Source organism: Punica granatum, chromosome 2 (assembly GCF_007655135.1).
Source record: "Punica granatum isolate Tunisia-2019 chromosome 2, ASM765513v2, whole genome shotgun sequence".
Taxonomy (NCBI): Eukaryota; Viridiplantae; Streptophyta; class Magnoliopsida; order Myrtales; family Lythraceae; genus Punica; species Punica granatum.
The window spans coordinates 37,628,215-37,652,278 of NC_045128.1; the positions used below are offsets into that span (position 1 = coordinate 37,628,215).

General features: G+C 39.7%; 3 protein-coding genes and 1 non-coding gene across 6 annotated transcripts; 2 read left to right on the top strand and 2 right to left on the bottom strand.

The window, feature by feature from the left end:
• Positions 1-2,060: 2,060 nt before the first annotated feature.
• Positions 2,061-4,229, top strand: LOC116195801. The gene is made up of 4 exons (XM_031525161.1): positions 2,061-2,394; positions 2,807-3,238; positions 3,503-3,727; positions 3,881-4,229. The coding sequence occupies exons 1-3, from the start codon at positions 2,254-2,256 to the stop codon at positions 3,695-3,697; spliced, it is 768 nt and encodes a 255-aa protein (XP_031381021.1). The 5' UTR covers positions 2,061-2,253; the 3' UTR covers positions 3,698-3,727; positions 3,881-4,229.
• Positions 4,230-4,952: 723 nt separating this feature from the next.
• On the bottom strand, positions 4,953-5,026 carry TRNAV-CAC. Its single transcript has one exon. It is a non-coding gene; the product is annotated as a tRNA-Val (tRNA).
• Positions 5,027-5,372: 346 nt separating this feature from the next.
• Positions 5,373-9,125, bottom strand: LOC116195800 (serine/threonine-protein kinase SRK2E-like). Of its 2 annotated transcripts, none has more exons than XM_031525158.1 (9): positions 8,622-9,125; positions 7,925-7,999; positions 7,714-7,815; positions 7,577-7,630; positions 7,357-7,449; positions 7,041-7,133; positions 6,636-6,740; positions 6,453-6,551; positions 5,373-6,030 (listed from the first exon to the last, which is right to left on the bottom strand). In XM_031525158.1, the coding sequence occupies exons 1-9, from the start codon at positions 8,796-8,798 to the stop codon at positions 5,737-5,739; spliced, it is 1,092 nt and encodes a 363-aa protein (XP_031381018.1). In that variant the 5' UTR covers positions 8,799-9,125; the 3' UTR covers positions 5,373-5,736. The 2 variants fall into 2 exon arrangements, with proteins under 2 accessions (XP_031381018.1, XP_031381019.1); XM_031525159.1 differs by having other exon boundaries at positions 8,546-8,670.
• A 1,665-nt stretch (positions 9,126-10,790) lies between these two features.
• Positions 10,791-17,097, top strand: LOC116196767. 2 transcript variants are annotated; one of them, XM_031526649.1, is made up of 12 exons: positions 10,791-11,356; positions 12,461-12,569; positions 12,649-12,823; positions 13,594-13,747; positions 14,049-14,163; positions 14,303-14,477; positions 15,074-15,227; positions 15,721-15,835; positions 15,947-16,121; positions 16,279-16,332; positions 16,427-16,527; positions 16,815-17,097. In XM_031526649.1, exons 1-11 carry the CDS (start codon positions 11,028-11,030, stop codon positions 16,483-16,485), a joined length of 1,614 nt encoding a protein of 537 aa, XP_031382509.1. In that variant the 5' UTR covers positions 10,791-11,027; the 3' UTR covers positions 16,486-16,527; positions 16,815-17,097. The 2 variants fall into 2 exon arrangements, with proteins under 2 accessions (XP_031382509.1, XP_031382508.1); XM_031526648.1 differs by having other exon boundaries at positions 10,793-11,356; positions 16,764-17,097.
• Positions 17,098-24,064: the final 6,967 nt, after the last annotated feature.

Sequence of the window (24,064 nt, forward strand, 5' to 3'; positions counted from 1 at the left end):
TCTATTTTTACATATTCTGATATATTAAAATTTATGTAAACAAGATATATTTTATATTCTAATTTTAATTTTTGGTAAGAATTTTATATTTATTAGGAAATCAAGAGAGAGATTTCCGCAACTTCATAATCTATATATATATATACACAGATGTGAGCTCTTCAATTTGGATTAATTGCATATATAAAAAAAAAAATATATTTCTCGGGTACGAGGAGTGAATTATTAACCGTTCTGCAATTTGGATTTAACTGCCCTGTCTTTTTTTCTTCGGAATATATAGTACCACATGGATCTTCTGGAACTCAAAACGGTATCAGGGAAGAAACTGCAGTCGCTAATACCGAACCAATTATTGTAATAAATTATTTCAATCCAGTTGATTTCAGTTCGATTCGATCCAGTTTGTATTTGCAGAGGATTTTCTTCCCCGAAGTCTGAAAATATCGTTGTTTAAGTTCTATCCTTAGTATGTTATAGTACAGTAGCAACTAGTGCAAATTTTTACGGTAGCTGTTGAGCAGGCTAGAGGAGGCTGGACTATGGATCCTACCGTGCGGCAAAGTAGTGTACTACCAAACGGTACTCTTCCGAAACTTCAATGAACAATCCCGTATTACAAAAGGAACAGACCGCGCTTGTGCAGTTTCTATTATGCTCGGGGCAAGTGCACCGGAGTTGCAGAGTGCCCTTATACGCGCGAGACGCCCAAAACAGGCTAATTGTCTCAGCAGAACATAAAAAGGACTGTTACTTTGGGTACTTCCGATGTCTTTTAACCTTTGCCTCGGTCTTTTTTGTGTAGTTGATTTGACTCCACAAGTGTTGATCGGTGAAGCCGCGTGAATGTGATACGTAATCTTTGCTGCTGACGCTTAGCTTGTAGGTCTGGCAAGTGAACGATCCCATGTCCTTGCAAGCTACTGAACAAGGCAGCAAAAGATGCAGGGGCCTAAACCCAGATCTGAAGGCTCCATGGCCGCAGAGACGCAGGTAGCAGACAGTGGGATGCTCCCCGCGGTGAATGTGATATCTCAGCTGCAGGAGAGCACCTAACATCCCTCGATGGATCCCCGATGAATTTGCGCTGTCTTCCCGACTCAAGAGGGCTATTCTCATCCCAACGGTCGAGGGAATATATGGTTATGGACCCTCCTATCAAACCGTCCCCCTTCCTCCTCCGCCTCACGGCCAGTGCTATTCTCTCCATTACTATCCTCCTTACAGCTACACGGCTGCCACCACCACCACCCCATTTGCAGTATCATCCATCAATACAGGCAAGGCAACTGCGCTGCTACCACTTCCGGCAGTGGTTCACGATCTGAGCACACGCCATCATCATGGTTGGGACCGGTACTGGGGAGTTCCAGTTCCTACCCGAAAGGGTCCTACAGTCTGTGATCTGGTCTCGGGTTTTGTTAACCGAGATTTGTTGGCATACTTATTTTGCTTGACAAATCTACATACATGTTATGCAATCTGGATTAACTGCCTCATTACCTTTCTCTGCAACAGTAGCATATGGATCTCCCCTATCTCAAAGAGGGAAGAAGCAGACTCGTTTATGTTTTTTTTCTTTTTTTTTTTTGGATATTTCTGCTACCAGCTATAAACACGACTTTCATGTGATCCAATAGTAAATACAAGTATGCTATGCGGAATAGATGCAAGACACATATGTTTCCTCTTCTGTTCAATTTGCAAGGGAATGCCACTGATATGCTGAAGTCTCCGGTAAACTTCGATATTAGATGGTTATGAAAAAAACTTTGATATTGGACAGTTCTGGCAGGCAACCTCGAGCAGGTCGAGCTCCCCAGCGTAAACTTATGTGCCGTTCAAGAAACATGACTCATTTATTGCTCGGTTGGCCGATCAAGACAGACTCCCAGCCGCCAAAGACTACATTGTTAGCATAGAACTTGATTACGAAGCCAAAAGCGTTTCTCTTTGAATATAAACATGTTTAATGTATACAAGGAGGGAGTGAAATGAGACGCAATAAAAAGTTTTAGGACCAAATTGAAAATTTCTCTGTTTCTCCTAAAACCCTGCGCATGAACAATATCGGCCAGCGGGAAGAAGAAAGCCGAAGCAACAGAAGCAGAGAGGCGACGGCCTTATCTTCTTCTTCTTCTTCTTTGGTCGAGCTTAGCACTATAGAAGTCTCTTCCATGGCGCTTTGGCTTTGACCTTTTCTTTGTTATAATTGTGACCGAAAGCAGTCGAGAGATTCTTGCCGTCAATTCAATGGCGATTCCGTCTCCCTCTGGCCTCTCATCTGCTTCGCCACCTATCCGATTTACTCCTGTCCAGCCGTCGTTCGGGAATCATCGTTTTCTCGGGGCACAAAAAGCTCGACGATGCGAAATTGCATACTCACTTGTTCAGGTATGAGTTTGATCAGTTTAAGTGTTTCACTTGACCGGACAAGTCTCTGAATTTTGTTTGAAATGACGCTGTTAGTGGGGAATGTGAGCTCACCTGGGGAAGCTGCTCGTTGTTTCCGGTAAATGGGTCTCTGGATTTCGGAAAAATGAGCTCACTTGCGGCTGATGAAAACAATGTCTAATTTGTCCAGTTTGATGATTCTGCATATCGTTGTCTCTTAAATGTGAACGGTTGTATCGGATTCGATCTCCGAAGTTAATAAACCGCACATTTTTATGTTCGATGGGACATTGTATTACCTTGTTTCTTTGTGTTTTTCGGCAAAAGGAAAAGGCCAAACTGCAGACTCTTCTGCGACCAATTTCTCCAACTCAGCACTCTCCTTACAATAGATTTTTCTTCGTTATTGCAGGGTTGGTCGCCTCGAAACGTTAGAGTTAGACACAGGAGAATCGACATTAAACCAAGTGTTATGTTCCAAAATAGCAGGCCTGGTTTCTCTTGTGCGGTGAACATGGCTGCGGGGCAATCGGGTGAACCTGAGAATGTGAGATTTCAACATCTACTAACTAAGGCAAGAGAATTGTGGGACAGTTCACCCGAACCAGTGAAGAGCTTCCCTTGGAACCGGGCACTAGAGAACTTCATTCAACTCGTTCTTGATCTCACATTGGCAGTTGTCAAGATCTTGTGTGTTCCTTTGCTTGCGATAACTTCCCTAAGTGAGATGTCATACTGCGCTCATGAAAGGAAGCTCTTACTAGTCCCACTTCCTCTACTCGTTGGCTTTGCTCTTGCTGGGGTCTTGAAAGAAACGGCATTGGAACTGTCTCCACTTATCAAGGTAAAATTGTGAGTTGGATTCTTACTCGCCATTCGTGATTGTAATATGTCCGCTGTGCTATTCACATCAAGGGAGTGTTTGCGCAGGACTGGTCTTGTTTACCACTACATGAAACTTGTTTACGTTGGATCACTTGCCTAAAGTGATCTTTCTGGTGACACAATTTAAGATGCTTCACTGTTGAGTTTCTTTACAAGCATATTTTTCTCTAGATTGGAGAAATATGTTTACTTGCTTAGTATGTTCTATCTTTGGGTTTCTCAGGATGCAGAAATTCGATGGCATCTTATCGCTATTGCGATTTTCTTCACTTTACTGAAATTGCCCGGACCATACTACCCTTACTGGGGTCGCATATTTATCCCGCATCTGGCAAATGGAGCACTATTGAGGACTCTGTGGTCTGCTTTTATGTGGTATAGAAGATCCCGCTGGACATTTCCACAAGATCCAAAGTGACACACAGAAAGAACCCTTTATTTGAATCAGGTAAAGCATGTAGCTCCCTGGGAGGATAACTTACTAGCATTGGCAATGTCTTAAGACACTGGTGAAATTGCTATCCACAAGGGAGTAAAATTTATAGGCCCTCCTTTTAGGCTTCAAGAAGTAACAATTTAAATCCTCGTCTTTAATGAACAGGTGACAGGTTTCCTCTTTTACTGAAATCTCTTCGAGCCATTAAGAGGAAGAGGAACAGTTTGGAAGATGAATGGCTGGTCGGGTTACAGCACCCTAATGTTTCCCTTCCATTTTATCTTACGAGGGCTTGTGTCTCCTGTCAATCATTGATCCAACTGCCATTTGTAAGTGCTGATGTTAGGTTAGGCTAGGCTCAAAATTCGGTATGATGCAGCTGGGTCTTCTAGTAGCTTCCCTGTATGTTCGACAAATTTTGTGCATTTAATAGTGGAGCTTTTCTTGTAGAATATGATCTCTCCTAAAGCCAGCGGTAGATGCTGTTATCATTCTTTGGCATTTTCCTACTGTATTCTCATGGTGGTTTGGCAGATTTACAGTTTGATCTCTATGTATAAGCCACTGATCAAAACCTGATCGGACCTGCCGGAACGGCCACACGGTCAGTCCATTTCGCCCTTATGGACTGGCCGGCCCGAACATGGTTGGGTCAAACTATTTTTTTCACAGTAACTGGATCTGGAAATGAGACTGGCAGGTTTTGTATGACAATTTTTTTGTATAGAAATTACTCCGTAGGAGTTGTCGAACATGAAAACTGTCATTGTCAAGGAAGTAGCCTCTCTTTGATGACCATTTCAAGCACCGAACTATATTACACGATGACATCTTTATTGGACTGAACAAGAAGCAACGCTGGAAATTTTCCCCTCAAGTCACGGGAGGTCCATCTGGGGCCTCCCTCTCGTTAGATCTTCAAAAAAGTGGAGGAAGAAGGTACGGAGGTGTATCATTGATGTGCAGACGAAGCCGCTTTGTCATGTTCTTACCAATATATTGGTGGATCGGAGGCCGTCTCTCGATCAATATGGTGCAATAATTCCGGCTTTAACAAGACATTAGTGGCGTTAAACTTTGTGTAGCACATACTTGGGAAAAGTATGTTTATATGTTCGGTTATGTTCTCATAAGGATGAAAAAATTTTCCTGCCACAAAATTATATTAAATATCTAAGCTAAAATATAATCCAATTCTCAATTAGTCAACGGAAAAAAAGGTAAAATAAATGCTTAATGTCTGAGCCCGGGTTCGAACCGGGGACCTCTAGTGTGTGAGACTAGCGTGATAACCAACTACACCACCCAGACTACTTATTTTATTTTCATTGCTTTGATATTACTTTTAACAAACAATCTTCAAATCACAAAAAAAAGAAAAAAGAAAATACTGATTCACCGATGACAATGAGAAACACCTTAATCAAAGATAATCTAAGGCCCGTCCGCTACACGAAAATCAGATGAAATGGAACAGAATGAACCCCTTGCTTTGCCAAGGGTAACATGAGGCATGTTATACTTGCAAGAGGGGCTATACAGCATTTCGCTAATTTTTCTGAATACAGATGACAAGGCCATGGTCATTTCCGACTTCCGACTATATTTCAGCATCATCTTGGTATGAAACTGAACGTCGAATGAAATGCAGCAGAACTCGAGGGCAAACACATCTTTATAAACACACAACCTAGGCAGACAATTTACAGGGCATGGAGTTCTTAACACTATCCCCAGAAGAAGCAGTGCTTCTACAAAAGAGTTTCATGTATCCAATGGTACAGCGGGATCTGATTTTTAACACAACAGAGGATCTATGCAACTTACACATGGATGTGACGAGACAGCACAAAGATACAACACAATCCAGAAGAGAGATTTCGACAAACAAACAAACAACATTATGCGACTCCACAACGAATCCATGCAGAGGGATTTCTCAAGCAACCACTTTAAAACAACGGTGCCAGATTCCTTAACCACTATTTCTTTATATCCAAGACTTAAGACCATCTCCAACTTCACATGGCATAGATTACTTCGCCACTGCTATCAATATCAAGGTCAGGATCGCTCTCAAGGTCTTCCTCCATCTCATCGTCGATGTCGAGGCTTCCGGTCAAGTATTGGTTGAGGTTGTTGGCACCAACGGCCGGAATGGTAGCCTCGGAGATGATTCGCATGATATCCTCCATGCTTTGCATTGGTTGGTCAGGCTCTTGGAACTGATTGTTCATCATGTTTTCATCCATTAGGTCGGCAGGCAGGTTCTTCAGAAACCACTCATGATTCCTTATCTCCGGGATGCTTATCCTCTGAAGCAAGAGGACAATGACATCAAAGTGAATCATAATTTTAGCTCAATGAGTGATTAAATTAGAAGTGGTCCAATCAAACAAAAACAGAATGAATCAGCACTTATCCTGACAGCTTTTTTCACTGAGAGAAGGCACTCAAGTGAAGTTGGTTATGTAGGAAGATTGATAACAAGTAAAAGCTTATAGACTTATTTTTAATCGATCAAAGCTCATTTCCATGGATCCCCATATGACCGCAATGAGCACTTAACTGAAATGCAACTTTGCCAATAACATGTTGGAGAGACCCAATAATGGATGTAATTAATCACACAATAGGATGACAAGAAACAGACTAGATAATAAAGAGAGAAGGTGAATTACTGCATCAGAAACTACAATAAGAACATAGACAAAAACTAGCCATCAGGCCCACCAACCTGTGCAGGGTCAGCTACAAAGATCCTTGAAATGAGATGAAGACAATCCGGAGATATATCAATTTTGTCAGGAATAGCATATTGGACATTCAATATTTTCTGCAAGAGAGAAAGAAAAGAAAAGTCGGATTACTGGTTTAAATGAGTCGATATATCAACTCCTAAGAATGGGAGCTGCTTCACCTGTATGGTACGCCGAAAATTTTTGGGATCCTCCGGATCCTCGAAAGGATAAGCACCAACCAACATGACATATAGGGTTACTCCACAAGACCAGACATCCGCAATCTGGTTACACGTCCAATACATAAAATGTGTCAGCAAAAACACACAAATATAATGTGTATATCCATAAAAGATGCAGAGAAAGACTAATGACCACAGTAACCACATGAAAGATGAAGACAACTTAAAAGAGAAAGACTAGTTTCCACAGTAACCGCATGAAAAGATGAAGACAACTTAAAAGAGGCTACAATAGTTACATTCATCAAAAAAGACCACCACTGGAAATTATTTACCACGAGGTTCGTACTGCCATGTGGTAGCACATAGCTCAAGCAAGTACTGACAAGGATATCACATTACCTTGCCATCATATTCTTTCTTTAGTAACACTTCCGGAGCGATATATGCAGGGGTTCCCACGGTTGACTTCGGTTGTGAATGAAGCAAGGAGGACTGAGAGACATGCAATTTAGTCAATAAATATGAAGCCAGAGCATAGTTATACAGCATCAAAGAATACACAAAGGGGAACACGAGATAGCAGCAGCTCAGAGGTAAGAAAAATAAGTAATTCGTATCAACAAATTAAGCAAGCAAAGGAATTCAGCACCTTCTAGATATAACATTCGAGCATTAGAACTAGTGCAGGAAGAGAGAGAGAGAGAGAGGTGCGGACCTTTGAGTACCCAAAATCACAAATCTTCAGACGAGGGGCAGGGCTTCCATCCAACAATGTGTTTTCGAGTTTCAAATCACGATGGCATATTTGCTACAAAAGGAGAGGTAGGATGAAACTGTTAGTCTTTTCTCGGACGAATCTTTCTCTCAACTGAAAACAGAGGTCATCACAGCCAAGCTGGCAGAAATGCACAGAGAAGGGAAAAAGTCAAGAGTACCATTGCATGACAGTAGCTGACACCTGATATAAGTTGTTGGAAGAAGAACCTGGCCTGCAGTCCAAGCAGGAATAATACATCATACGCGGATGTTATGAATATCAGACAACACTATTTATTCATTGTTGAACACGAACCTCATCTTCACTGAATCGTCCTTTCCCACAAATCCGCTCAAATAACTCACCACCAGCTGCATATTCCATCACTATAGCTAGATGAGTTGGAGTTAGTACAACCTATCGAGATAAAGGTATCAACATAAGAAGGTGATGTGTTCTGATATAAAATAAAGATTAAGAAGACATATGGCTATAAATGGAAAACATTATGATGTTGAACACGAACCTCTCTAAACCGAATTATATTTGGATGTCTTAGCGACCTATGGTTAATAATTTCCCTCTGTACATTTTCATCTATCTGCACAGGAAATAAAATTTGATTAAAAACAGCATGCAAACGGAAAACTCTCATCATATTGAACTGTTGCACACTAATCAAACATCATTCTCTCTTTAAACAGAAGCAGATTGGACTTTCCCAGGCCTGAGAACCTACTACATCTCTTAGCCTATGAAACTGATACACTGTTAGGACGCTGTAGTACAACCGAAGTGCTTAATTTAGACTCTTGATCACAAGGCAAAGTATCCATCGACTAAACTGATCCAATACAGAACTGCTCGGCTACGCCATTAACACAACTGAAACTTCCATAAGAACTTAGAAATGCAAGAAGCCACAAAATTTCCAGTGAGTCCTGAAAGCTCTTGATAGCTCGGCCATAAGTGACACCTTGACTATCAATCCACAAGGGGCCATCCTAATTCAATGTTCAAAGTCTCCACCTTTGGGCTTGATAAGGAATGTACTCTTCATCAGAGCTGACCCAATTCAGCATATGCGAGAAGAGTACAAACTAAGTAAGAAATAAATGCTGCCGGCAATCCGGCAATGGAAAGTTACCATCAAACTTCACTCAATCGGCCGGCTCGATTGAATGAAGCTCGAGCTTTCAGTTCAAGAGTGAACAAGCAAACACCTTGTCGCCGCGCTCGATGTACTTAACAGCGACGAGCTCGTCCGTCTGCCTGTCCCGCATCAACCTCGCGATCCCAAAGTTCCCGGATCCGATGTCCTTCACGAGCTCGTACCGATCGTTGTCGTGCATAATCGGCAGGTCCATCCCGGGGCCGACCGTGATCGCGGACCGATCCATCCGACTACCCACCTCAAAAAACCCAGAAAGAAAACCTCAGCAAAACCCTAGCTCGGTGGCCGAAGTTCAGCGTCTCGGTGAGTTCTTCTCCGGCATTGCTGCAGCTGCGAGCTCACTGTTCACCCGGAAGCCGGAGGAAAGGTGATGATCGGATCGAGCTTCGAGAAGGGGCGGTTGCTGATGTGGCGAAAGGGTGGGGTATAGGCGGATTAGTGAGAGAGAGAGAGAGAGAGAGAGAGGCGGGTTGGGTGGTGGAGGAAAGGTACGGCAATTTGGGTTTCTCAGCCCGTGAAAAGCTTCGCCCATCTCCGTCCGGGTGCTCCCCCACCCACTCCCCCCCATTTTTTAATTCACAATTCATTTAATGTTATTTATATTTTCACCCTTTTGCTTTTTGTTATTTTCTTTTTTCACCTTTTCTTTTAAGTAAATTGTTCGATAAGTACTACGACACATTGGGTTTTGTATCGTGAAGCTCGGAGGTCATTCACTTGACACCTCATTTTCCACCTAAGGTGTAGTTAGCCTCGTGCATCTATGTGTCCCGTCGAACCTGCGCCACGTCTGATGTCCCAATTCTTATAGCAAAATTCTGACTTTGATCCATATTTCATTAAACGTAAGAAGTGTCATAATACCTTCCAAAAGTACATTTATCAATTGTGTCTAAGTAGATGCCATAGCATTTTTAATAATTATCATGAAAATCATAGAGGAAATAATGAAATTTAGCGCAACATTTTTTTTATGAGAAAGCTTTTCCGGCAAGACTTCTATCTTTGTAGAAATGCAATAAAGAGAACTTTAATTTATTTGAAATATTGACACAATTTCTGAGCGTCATTATCTTGATCTAAACTAAAATCAAAAGGAAAAAAAAAAGATATTTGTTTTAGGTGTCACCTCCACAAATGTAAGGCCTGTTTAACCTATATCCACAGATTAAGTCCTTCAAATGGCTCTAACAAATGGTTCGGGAATTGTTACACATCGGTTTCAGTTGACGTGTTACGTATAACGTAATGTCGGAACAGAAAACGAACTTCTGTGGTGTAAATTGTGGAGAGCTAAGACTTTAGGGAGTGAAGTGAACGGATAATTGGGTATGGCGCTCTTTCGCCATATATGGATAAAGCCATCTTAACCCAATTTCGATTGGATAAAAAGTTCACTGTTCGGTTGAATTGCACAACTCCGGGGTTGTCCTAAGAGCATTTTCCTTTTCTTTTTTTTGACTATTTTGTTAAAAATGTCATGTCATGCTGTTGACACATTCCTGCGTAAAATATATATATATATATAACAACAACAATAATAACAATAATAATTACTGTTATTATTTTAATTATTGAAAAACAAAAATAAGGAGGTACATGTTTCCATTTCTGATTCGGCCTAATTTCAATTCCATTGCTTCACTTTAAAGATTACATTCCTTTCATATTAAACAGCCATATTAGAAGATCGAGCTTCATTTTTCTTCAAACAGTTTTTCACCTTTTTTTTTCCCAATAAAATGAAATCTATATGATTTAAAAAAAAGGGTTTGATGGGATTTTCTAAAAAAGATATCAATGTTTTGATAATAAATTTTTTTTCACTCGGACGAATTATAAAAGAGAAATTAGACCTGAGAATTCAATATCGTATTTTCTACTTTTGCAAGTCCAGTCTGTCATGAATACAAATTCGGAACGTATGCTCATTTACATGCCAAGAATGTAATTTCTCGAGAACATTCTGAAATGTAAAATTCATTTTGACGCGCCGATAATAAATCGCCTGTCTGTATGTCGAATAATCTTAAAAAGGTAAATCCATTATAATTACAAAATTACTTGGAAATTGAAAAAAAAAAAAGAAGAAGCAATTTCTCAACCCACAAAAGAGAATCTATACATACATGAATGAATATGTGAGGGGGTGAAAAATCCATGAGCAGCAAATGCTTCCTGGGGTCTCAAAGGGGAAAGGGCAAAACTGTCTAAAAGGGTAGAGAGTCGTACCCCCTTCAGTACTTCAGACGCTCAGCCGCTCAGCACGAGGGCACCGGAATACCAAGAATACCCCTGGCCCCATGTCTCTTTCTCTCTCTCTCTCTGCCCGTTACGTCTTGTACATTCAATTCCCTCGCCCTTGCATGAGACGCCATTCCTGAAGAAGCTGTCTGTCTCTCTATCGGAGGAAGCAAGCAATCGGTTGGCGGAGGTTGTGGAGGGAGGCGAGAGAATGGCGTCGGACTCTGACCTGGTGGCCCGGCTCCGGGAAATCCTCCGGGACTCGGACCTCGACAAGGCCACGGCCGGCAGCGTCCGCCGGCAGCTGGAGGAGGACTTCGGCGTCGATTTGTCCGACCGGAAGGCGTTCATCAGGGAGCAAATCGACATTTACCTCCAAAACCTAGGGGGAGCTGAGGATGCGGACGGAGACGACGGGAATGTGAAGGCTGAGGACGAGGAAGCCGACGCCGCCGAGGTGGAGGTGGGGGAGGAAGCAGAAGACGAGGAGAATGAGGAGGATGAGGAGGAGAACGAAGGAAAGGGGAGCAGGAAACGGCGGTGAGTTATTGCCTTTCAGGTTCTGCTATTCTACCCCCCTTTCTTCTTTTGATTGTTTGGACGTTCTTCAGCTCGTTTGAGTGATTGTTGGCTGAGAGTTCTTGTCTTGCTTCCTTGATTCTTGCCGTGATTTCCGTTGGTTGAAGAGACCGCCATGGCACACATAGCTTACTAGCTCAGTCCAGTCTCAGTGGAACTCATATTGCTAAGCAAATGGTTTGGTAAAATGCTATCTTTGCAAATGAAATTGTGCAATAATATTAGGAATTCGATATGCAACGGTAATGGAAAAACAAAATGAAATATGGATCTTGACTGTTTTCTGCATTTGAGAGAAGATAGGCCTACGCATGAGTTGAGGGATTAGAAAGATCATTTCTTTCTAAATTTCCATGTTTTATCTCAAAAAAGTTTGTGGCTTTGATGAAAATCTCATAAAGAAAGTGAAAGATGGATACCCTTTCTCCTCGTATAAGTCATAACCTACATCTTCCTCATATAAGGCATAACCTATTAGAAAGTGATAATTTTTAACATTGGTCTAGTGTCGGAAGGTGTATGATGTTATGAGTTATTTTACATATTGCTGCAGAATCTACTCAGAACTCGGTAATTTCTGTGATTGTGTTATGTATATAATGATTGAAATTTAAAAGTTTTCTCTTTCCAAGTGCAATGTTAAACGCATTTCTGTTGGAGCAGCAACTTTTAGATCAGCTTTCCAAGAATGAATTGAAATGCATTTAGAAGTGTTTATGAGAACAAGACCTGTAACTGAAACTTGAACATAGAGAACTTGCTTATAAGTGATGGCATGAATTTGTGATTAAATGCCTCTCCTGTCTGTTGCTCATGAGACTATGATAGCGGTCATGGAGAAATTGGACATCAATACCAAATGTTATCAAATATCAGTCATTTGAGAAATTGGAAGTGATAAAAATGAAGTGTATCACAGAGAATTTTGGACTGTTATTGATCTCCTTAATGGTCTAACTATGTTTGCATCTCGCATTTAGTTGGTTTTCATTTTGGCAAGCTGATTCTCCATTAGCTTTTGGCCTTATTCGATTGACAATAATTTCAATTCCTATATTGATCTAGTAAAAAGTCAGGTAAAGAAATCAAGAGAAGAGGTGGCTTTAACAAGCTATGTAGCCTCTCCCAGCAGCTTCAGAGCTTTGTCGGGGTTCCTACATTGGCCAGAACTGAGGTAAATCTTTCAAGAGGAGGTATTTGTTCGAATCAACTCTCACTTCACCGTACTTAATATCTTTTGTGTATTTCTCTAGGTTGTGAAGAAAACCTGGAGCTACATTAGGGAGAAAAATCTTCAAGATCCGAAGGATAAACGTAAAATAATATGTGATGAAGTTTTGCGTGGGCTTTTTCGTGTTAATTCCATAAACATGTTTCAGATGAACAAAGCGCTGGCCAGGCATATTATGCCATTAAATCCTGAGGATGGTAATACTTCTTAATAAGTTAGTAGTTAACATCATTCTGATGCTCAGGTCCACATTGTGTTTTTTCATCATGCGTGTAGGAAGTTGGCTTTATTTAGTTCCTACAAGAATCAACTGTCACAGTTGGTTGAGAATACCATGATAAGGACGAAACGGGAAATCTACCAAGTTCCTCTAGCAACTGTTTTCTCGACTTCATGTTTTACTATCCAGCTGGTGGGTTATAGGTTTCATGTTTGACAAAGTCAGAAAAGTTGTATTTGATGAGATGGAGAGGTTTCTTAAATTGGGCAGAATTGATACTTGGAAGATTTAGTTGAGAAAATAGTAAGAGGACAATGTTGGAGGCTTAGAAAGTTCGGGACATAATATAAGATTGCTCATTGTTGGACAAGATATGATGTATATTGCAACAAAGATTCTCTGTTCTCATGTCTGGGTGTTTAAATAGCAGCGGAACTTATTTTATGTTTTTTATGATCTCTCTTTGCGTCCTGTGTGCCAGCCTATTTAATTTGCGGTTTCATTGATGCCTTTTCACAATTATTACAAAGCCACTGTGATTTTTGGGGTCCTATCCCAATATCTATAAGCCTGGGTTTTAAATGTCCTGCTATTCTATTTTTCTCTTCCAAACACAGAAAGTAAATCTTGGCATTCTTCAATATCTTGTTTTTTGGTTTTATATAGTTCTTAACTATGTTTTACATTTGTGAACTGAGTAGTTTTCCAGTTGGTTTGTAAGCTGACACAGTGATTTAAAAAACTCAGAAACTGTACACCCAAAGGTTGAAAATGAGGACACTGATTCTCCGTCAGCAGAAGAAGCCAACAGTTCAGCCAAAGAATTAGAAGAGGAAGAAGGCGAAGAAGATGAGGAAAGGGTAGAAGAAGAGATGAATGGACGAGGAAGGAAGAAAAGACGGTACACTTCTTTGGTATTTCAGTCCTCATTCAGTAGGACAACCTTTTCCTTTTGTATTAATAACATTTTAATAGCTGCTATATATTTTGAACAGATTTTTATATCTATATGAGAGACAATTTTACTTGGAATTATACTGAGGTAGTTCATATGGCGTTGTGCAATGAAGTCCATAAAGTTGGATTTTTTTTGTAACTCTTAAGTACTTGTGTATTAATATCCATCATGGTTGTTTGATAACCGTCTTACTGTCGACTGTTGATGTTGATACTCTAAATTCAGTTCTTGTCTTATCACGCAGGTCTTCCAAGGGGGACAAAGCTGTTAAGAAAAAAGGAGGTGGCTTTACTAAAGTATGTGCACTCTCTCCACAATTACAGGTCTTCACAGGGGTGCCACATATGGCCAGAACAGAAGTATGTTAAGCCTTTTGAAATTCTGTTTGTGGTAGAACTTATAATCTACACAACCTGAACACAAACACACACACACACACACACACATTTAATTCTTATGGAGGGGAAACCTGATGACCTTTCTGGATTTCATCTACAGGTTGTGAAAAAACTTTGGAGCTACATCCGAGAGAACAGCTTGCAAAATCCAAAAAACAAGCGAACTATAATATGTGATGATACACTTCGTGCTCTTTTCTCTGTTGATTCCATCGACATGTTTCAGATGAACAAAGCCTTATCCAAGCACATATGGCCACTGAATGACGAAGGGGGTATCTCTCTCTCTCTCTCTCTCTCTCTCTCTCTCTCTCTCTCTCTCAAGCCACAGCTACTACGAAGTGGATTTTTTTTTTGTCTAGCAATCTTTGTAATTTTGCATGGCAAAGAGCCTGATCTCTCTGCTCTTCTCTCTGCGTATAATTCACATTATGTCTCAGTTCACCAATATTTGGTAATCACATGAGAAATCTAATTTTATTATTCATGTAAATAAGAACCTGATCCTCATGGAGCATCCGGCAGCCCTTCTTTTCTTTTTTAGTGGGATCCATTGATTGTGAAGTTCATACCTTTCGAGTCGTGGCTCAGATTGTGTCTCTGTTTGTAATCTATCTAATTACTTCACCAGACCACAAAAAGCCTGCAGAATGCTGCTAATGTGCTCAGTAACATCTGTACTATGCATTTGAAGGCATCTTGTTTAAATTTCAACTCCTACAGAGGCTGTCAAATTTGGTGTTCACTGGATGTAGCTATCAATTGGTTCTACATGGCTTAGTAGCTTCTCATATGCTTTCTCTCCATGAAATGGAGATACTTTTAAGATTACATCGTTAACATTCTAACCTGTTGACTTTGAAAACCTTAGCAAGTGTATGTCGGAAGATGGAGACTGAAGAGGCTGCTGGTTCTTCGTCTGCGGAAGAAACCAGCAATGCGGCCAGAGAAGTAGAAGAGGAAGGTGAAGAAGAAGATGGAGGGGAAGAACAAGAGACCAGCAAACGAGGAGGCAGGAGAAAAAGGTCGTTTTATTGTGTGCTTTATTAGTAAAATATCATTTTCCCGCATCACAGTGAACTTAACCTGCAACACCGTAAATCGGGGTGTTGCTAATTTTGTATCTTCGCAAACCCTTTAATTTGAAAATGTTCTGACAGAAGTTGTATGGTGTCGGAAAGTGAAGTTAAAGTTTCTTTTTCATTTCATTTTGCTTGACTTTTAGACGTGGATGATCATAGAAATTTATGACTAATGGTCTCATTAATATGGTCAGTTTCAAGTGATTCCCCATTTTGCATTTAATGATAACCGAGAGCTAAATTTATTAGCCTTGTTGCATATACTTTATATTTTGGCTAGTGTATTTGGGTGACCAAAAATTTTAAAACCGTCTGGCTGTAAACTTTGGTAAATATTCACTGGCCATCATTACACAACTTGGCTTGCATAATTGCTTTCCCTCTTTGTTGTTGGTCTTTGATCCTCTGACCTCGGTTGTTGTCTATGATCAAGTAGGGCCACTAAAGAGGATAAAGGAGTCAAGAAAAGAGGGGGTGGGTTTGCTAAAGTATGCAGCCTCTCTGAGCAACTTCAAGCGTTCACGGGGGTGTCCGAATTAGCCAGAACAGAGGTATCTTATCTGCTGTTTATTAGTATCCCGGGGCTTCTTTAACAATCCCATATATATATAAAATAATTTAGAAGCGAGGAAGTCATTTTTCTTGATGGCTTTTCTACCTAGGTTGTGAAGAAGCTTTGGAGCTATATCCGGGAGAACAACTTGCAAGACCCGAACAATAAGAGAACCATAATATGTGATGATCCCCTCCGTGCTCTTTTCAAAGTTGATTCTATTGACATGTTTCAAATGAATAAAGCACTATCGAAGCACATATGGCCCCTGAATGAGGAAGAGGGTACCTATCTTTCCGTCCCTCTATCAGTAGATATTAGCCAGTCACCTTTATTCTGTTGTATGTTTTCATATCTGTCCTTTTGCTAGCCGATTTCATAAAAGCACATCTGCTATAATATAGAAGTGAGGTATCCTAATGTATATTTTGTAATTGGCAGCTTCAAACAATCTTTCTCGCGCGGGAACGACTTGCAAACGAGCCAGAGATGAAGGTATGATTAAGCTTTTATTATTCTACTAGTTGTTTCTGTATCTTTTTAATTTAGTAAGCCCAAGAGTGTCACTCTCTTGTGCTCATTGATTCAGATGGAGGGAACGAGGAAGATAACTCGCAGAAAGGATGTTCCAGTTCCTTCTCAAGCTGACGTCTGGAACAGATCAGCTGATGCACAAGTAGATGATTGCAGGTTTACATTTGCTTAAACTAATCAGTTTTGTTCTGTGTATGCATTTTGTAACTTTGTCTTTCATTTGAGGGGGATGAAGAAGTAAAAGGAATTCAAATTGCCCATGCAAAAATTATCAAACTTTATTTCATTTTGTCATGTTTCTATCCCTTCAATTTGAAAGGAGCTTGAGCTCTCTGAATCAGTTTGCATTTTTTGCTTGGTTTTCACACCTCCTCTCGGTTTTTTTTTTCCAGAACTGTGGCACCTTCATTTTGTCTGACAAAGTTCCTCTGCTTCTTCAAAAGGGATCCATTGGGTAAACAAGGGATCATACATCACGTCATGGCAAGCGGAAAGAGCTCTTTGGCAACAATCTGTGAATTTGCTTCTATGAGAAGGTTTTCTCAACTTTTTCAATTAGGACAGAACATAAGTAGCTTCAGAAGTATATAGTCTCTTTGGGCCCCTGATTTTTTTGTTTTTGGCCAAATTTTGCTGGAGATATCAATGTCATGTAAGCAAGTACTTTGTTTCTTTGACAAGTTTGAATCGTAATATATAACGTTTCGTTCTGTTCTCGAACCTCAATCAGTTGAATACCTCTCTTCTTCTTGACCTCTATTCTTGACTCAGGGCGGATAAGCTAACGACAATCTTGCTTCATAGTATTATTGAGAATCTGTTGAGAATAAAAAGCTGATTGGGAGCCAAACACAGAATTGGCCTAAGCTCCAACAGAAGTGTGGTGAAAGGTCTCGGTATCCTGTCAGCATTGGAAGTCACCCGCGTGCATGCTTCAATGATCAGATGTCCATTTGCTTTCTCTGATGATTGAATATCTGTTGCCAACGACTTGCCTTGGTGCTTGGAAGTCTCTTCTGAGTGAGTTGCTTCAGCGACCGAACGAAAGCTAATTGCATTTACTGACTTGATTTGATGAAGAGCGACTTTGTTTCAGTCACCTGTGCAACTCATCAGTCATCTGTGCAACTCACTCCTATAGTCTGGAGGCTTTTGCTATCAACTTGCTTTGACACCTGCCACTGACTTGTTCTGTTGATCGGAAGTCCCTTCTAATCATTTGTTTCGATGCTTGAAAGCCGCTCGAGAGTGATCACTTGCTGCAAAGATCTGATGATGAAACAATTGGCAATATACTCTGATTAATACAATCATGATCAGAAGATGATCGGGCGCACCATTGACTCACTTCAATGATCTGAAGATCATCACCGGTATTCGGGTTTTGCTGTCCCCAAACCAATAGTGCAGGCAGTTTAATGTGCTTCCTCACATTTTTCTTTTAATCCGTATGCAATTTTGTTCATTGTGCTTTAACCGTTCGGTGTACATGTACGCACAGAGTGCGTAAAAAATTCTGCGAATCTCTTCTTTCCTGTGATATATGCATATAGTAACGTACACAATGTTTCCAATCAAGCAGCACGCATTCGCTTTCTGTGATCATACAACAGCAGTACAATATAAAGGGCTGATCTGTGCAATCATCAGCAAGTTGTTGCTGTCTTGGTCGCGTTGAGAGCTCTGATTTCGATTGGAACAGAAGTGATTTAAACCCAACTTGCAGTTTTCATATTTTAATTTGAGCAATTCCAAAGTTTGGGTTGAATTCGTACCTTCCATCATTACACGCATGTTTCATTTTGGATCTCTTTTCCAATTTTTTTGGGAGATTATTGAAGTGCTTTAGACCGTGTTTTCGTGTTAAAGATTATATGGTACTTGAATAAAAGTTGGTTGAAATAATGGAATGAGCATTATTTGAGGTTTTTTTTTTTTTTTTTTATGGAAGGAAACATCATTCCATCAAGTTGGAGAAAGAAGATCATTCTAATAAAATGTTATTTTCAACTTATAAAAGAGACTTAAAAAAGAAATAGAGAAAAGGCTGAAATGTTTATTTTATTCAATTCCTTTTGATTCCGGCGTACCAAATGTATCTAAAGAGCAAGCGGTGGAATCTATATCTATATATACATATAGATGTATACGAAAGCAAGGACGAGGTGAGCCCGACCACTTGGCCGCAAAATACTAGGTTCCCGAATGAAATTTTCTTTATTTTTTAGTTTTTATAATTTTAAATTATTTTTGTTATAAAATTATCAACAAAATTTTCTAAAATTATTTTCGATTACAATATTTCATTTTAAAAAAAATTGAAAATAGCAAAAAATCTTTTGATATTGTGGTGATCTTCAATGGAAGACAATATGATCAAATTATTTTTGGTTATAAAATCTTTCGAAATTACCAAAATATCAGATTATATATATATATATATATATATATATATATTCTAGTAAGGTAAAAGGCAGTGCAAGTTTCCTGTAGATTACATGGAGAGCGAGCTCAAAGGAAGCTTCTTCGACGTTCAAGTTGTCTCTGATTTTGCTGGTTTCCCGGTTCCGGCAATGATCTCAAGCATGGAATAAGGTTGAATAACTGGCGGACAATAATTAGGTATTGCCCCATTGAAGTCTGGGCAGTCATCCTTCCCGTGGGGCGGGTCCTTGTTGTACAAGATTCCCTTCGACCCACCCGACATTTGGTTAGAACCTCGGAACATCTGACCAAATAACTTGGGAAATCTCGTTTCCCCTCGCACTGCTTTCAGTACTAAAAAGACAAACAGGATTTCTTCCAGATTTGATAATCCTTTGAGCACAGACAGATGCATCTGACATTCTGTGCATAAAAGCAGGGATCGTGCTTGCTGGCCAGATACATACAAATTTTAGCATATGATAAAATGGTCGAAAGATGCCCTCAAATAGGTCAACATTATTATTAATCTAGACGAGATGGTCAATTTATCATCCATGAGTTGAAGCACCTCTACTTTAAGATTAGGTGCTTGGCAGTAACAGTAAGCAGAATCTTCACAAAAGAACAATATCTAAGGTCATCAACAGCAGTAAGCAGTAAGAACTTACCCTAAGTTGTGATGAGGATCGCAGGCATGACGATGAGGCTGCACACGAGCTTGGAAGTCGGATTCGTAAAGAGGGAGCCGATGCACAAGATCCTGGAGACTTGCATATACCGAGTGGACCAATCACACGAGCGAATGTAAGACGAATCCAACAAGCTATGAAGAGTTTGATGATAGACTTTTCGGGCTGTCTAATTCAATTGGGCCTCCAAATGGCTTTATTCAATTGACTTGGCAGGAGATAGTCGATAGCCGACCCAAAATTGGAGTAGACTCATAAGGGAAGTAGAGAGGTGCTGAACTTGGAAGAAAATTAATGCCAACTATTCTAGGTGGCATTTCTTTAATTTCCTTTGTTATTTCTAGTTTTAGGGAATTAAGATTAGTTTATTTGTCAAGTTTATTTCTTTACAGTTTCTCCTAGGCTTATATAAAGGAGGCTGAGTTGCTGATCATAGGTTATACAATTTTTGGTGAGGTTTTCTCCGGTGTTCTTCATTGAACTCCTTCGAATGTTCAAGTGTGACAGTTTGTGAAGTTCAGCGCAATTTTATATTATTGCCTATTGTTTCTTCATAAAAAACGAGTCAATAATTATTGTCTTGATATTATTGGTTATTGTTTCTCTATAAATAATGGGTCAATAATCATCTTCATCTGAATCTGTATTTGGCGATTTGGGAATCAATTCAAGTTGATCGTTGGGTTTCACAATCCTTCATGAGGTCCGCATCATTTTGTTATCGGAGCATTAGGCTTCAAATCAGGTTTATCCTATCCTTTTCATTTCAATTTGCTGAATTTCATTCCATTTAGTTTGTCCTTTGTGGATTGTTAGTAGCAAAAGAAAAAAACAAGTTCCACTAACAAAAAAATTCAAACAAAAAAAAGTGATGAGAAAAAAAACGAAAGGAAAGAAAGAAGTTTGTCGGTGTCAATTTGATTCGAATTCTTTGCATCAGACCATTCTAAAATTGTTATTTCCCTTTCTCGTTGATCAATATTGATTCTATTCCCATAAATACATAATATCTGTTTCTCTTATGTTCCCTTCCCTATATAATTCTCCATATCTTTCCATCCTTACAATATTCTGATATACTCCTTTCTTCATTTCTAAAATCTTTTCATCATTCTTACTAGTTTCATTTTCTCTTGTTTCCTTTCTTCCTCAAATTTCCTTTGACCATTTATTTTCCTTGTTAGTTTGTATTTAAATTAGGGCCAATGTATTAATTGTTGTTTTGAATTATTACAAGTTAATTGCATTTGATTTGTGAGTTGCTGAGCTCTCTAAAGAACTTTGAGGAGGAAATTAAAGTGGAAAGAGGCAAGAGTGGAAAGCGCATAAGAGAAAAAAAAGCCATTGAGCTGAGCGAAATACGAGTGTTAAGTGACATTAATTTGAGGTCCTAACACTAATTTACTTCATATTGCAAACACGAGTTTGGCAGGAAAAGGCTCAAAATCTACAACTGAGGATGGAAGTAGTGCTGGCCAGCAAGATGTTGTTTTCACTCTGAAAGCCATGCAGTAACAATTCGAGAGATTGGAAGTTGTTCTGGGAGATATCCATGATAGAATGGAAAGGCAAGACCGACAAATTAACGAGTTACGAAGGGAGCGAACCGACCAACATGTGCAAGCACCCAATGCAAGGAGGCAAAACCGCCAGCCACCGATTCATTAAGATGAAGAAGTTGAAGATCATGAGGAAGATGAGGAAATGACATCTGTGGGAAGTGTGAGGAGAGCCAAACGAGTTAGGAACGAGGGACGAAGACATGGTAGGCAAGATCAAGTTGTTCGAGATGGAGTAGATAGGAACATCGGGAGTATTAAAATGACGATACCACCATTTCAAGGGAGGAATGACCATGATGCTTCCATCGAATGGGAAAGGAAGGTGGAGTTTGTAGTTGATTGTTATAATTACTCGGAAGAGAAGAAAGTGAAGCTTGTAACAGTGGAGTTCACTGACTATGCTATTGTTTGGAGGGATAAATTGGTCAAGAAAAGGAGGAGGAACCATGAAAGGCCTATTGAGACTTGGCAAGGGACAAAGAGCGTGGAAGACTACCACAAGGAGATGGAGATAACTTTGATTTGGGCAAACGTTGAGGAAGATCAAGAGGCGACTATGGCTCTGTTTTTATGTGATTTGAACCGATAAATTGCTAATGTGGTGGAGTTGCAGCACTACGTGTAGATAGAAGATATGGTTAGCATGGCCATGAAAGTAGAACGGCAACTCAAGAGATGGAGACCATCCAAGCAAGAGAGTGGTTTTTATTCGAGGTCTTCTTCAAATTGAAAGTCGAAATGGGGTGCAAGTTCAAGATCAATGGAGAAACCCAAATCGAATGTTGAAAAGGGCATGAGCAAGAGCCAATGGGACAAGAAGGAGAGAGGTAACTCTACATCCCAATATCAAAGAAATAGGGATATCAAATGTTTTCGGTGTTTGGGGTATGTGCATATTTCTTCTAAATGTCCAAATAAAATGGCAATGATCATGCTAGATAGTGGGGAGATTGAAACTGAAGAGGAGGAAAGTGATTCCATGTCAACACATGATGATTCTAATGATTATGAATATGTTGCTAAAGGGAATGTCTTAGTAATCATGTGAGCACTTAATGCACAAATTAAGGAAGAAAAGAGAGATGATGTGCAAAGGGAGAATATATTCCACACGAGATGCCACATGAAGGATCGAATTTGTAGTTTGATAATTGATGGGGGTTAGCTATGTAATTGTGGCTAGTCAGTTACTTGTTGACGAGTTGGGATTGCGTACATTGAAGAATCCGAGGCCATATAAGCTGCAATAGTTGAATGAAAGTAGAGAAGTGAAGGTGAACAAACAAGTTCTTGTTTCCTTTACAATTGGGAGATACAAGGATGAGGTTCTTTGTGATGTAGTGCCCATACATGCTAGTCATATGTTGCTTACGAGGCCATAACAATTTGATAGACAAACAATACATGATAGGTATAAGAATTGATATTCCTTTGTCAAGGATGGAAGAAATGTGACACTTGTTCCATTGACACCTATTCAGGTGTATGAGGATCAGATCCGAATTAAGAGATCAATTTGTGAGAAAAGTGAGGTAAATGCTGGGATTCAAAGAAAAAAAGAGAGAGCAAGTGAGAGAGGAAAATGGCAAGAATAGATAAGAAGAAAATCGAGAGAGTGAAAAGAAAGAGATCTCAGCTTTAGATGCGAAGAAGGAGTTAATAGAGAGAAAAGAGAAAAAAATGAGTTTCTATGTAAAAGAAAGAGAGGTAAAGAGTGCTTTCAAAACTAATCGCCTAATGATCTTGTTCGTTTATAAAGAGACTTATTTTTCTAACCTTAATTTTTCTTTGCCAAGTTGTGTTACCTCTCTTTTGCAGGAGTTTGAAGATGTCTTTCCCGATAAGTTACCTAAAGGTATGCCACCAATAAGGGAAATAGAGCATCAAATCGACTTTGTACCTAGACTGCGATTCCAAACCGGCCAGCTTATCGAAGTAATCCCGAAGAGACAAAGGAGCTTAAAAGGCAAGTGGATGAGCAGATAGTTAAAGGGCATGTGCATGAGAGTATGAATCCTTGTGTAGTTCCAGTATTGTTAGTGCTAAAGAAAGATGGTACTTGGCGTACATGTATTGATTGTCGCGTTATGAACAAAATCACGATAAAGTATCGACATCTCATTCTTCGATTAGATGATATATTGGATGAATTGTATTGTTCTACTTTATTCTCAAAGATAGACTTGAAAAGCAGATACCATTAGATTAGGATGAAAGAGGATGATGAGTGGAAAACGGCTTTCAAAACAAAACATGGTTTGTATGAATGGTTAGTTATGCCATTTAGATTGACTAATGTGCCTAGTACTTTCATGGGGATCATAAATCATGTTTTTTGTGCTTTCATTGAAAAATTCGATGATATCTTGGTGTGTAGTAAGAGCTTGAATGATCATATTCATCATTTGCGATGCGTTTTTCAAGCATTGAGACATGAAAAACTATATGCTAACCTGAAGAAATATACATTTTGCATGGATCGAGTTGTGTTTTTGGGATTTGTTGTGAGTGACAGGGGTATTCAGGTTGATGAGGAAAAGGTAGAAGTAATCAAGGATTGGCCTCCGTTACCATTCGTTGCTCCTTTGCCCTATGCCTTACGTCTCTGCCTCCTCATCTGTCTCGTTCGCTTTTGCTCAAGTAGCCAATGGTTTGTGGATTCCAAACAGCTATACTAGCTTAACCTAATAAGATAGCAATAACAACCCAAGAAGTTATAAGTACTTGGCCGTGGACTTGAAAACCTCCTATTTGCCAATAGAAATGTTGGCCTACTTCAACGCCGAAATCCGTAACCGTGGTAAGAAGTTTTCATGGTCTAACTATCTCTAATAGGCGATTTGCGCGAGATTTTAGTACATTGGTTGCACCATTGACAGAAGTGGTTAAGAAAGATACTAGTTCAAATGGGGATGAAAGCAAGACCAATCATTTAATTTGATTAAGGTAAGGCTTTGTTTTGCATCTTTATTGGTTTTACTTGATTTATTGATAACTTTTGAGATAGAATGTGAT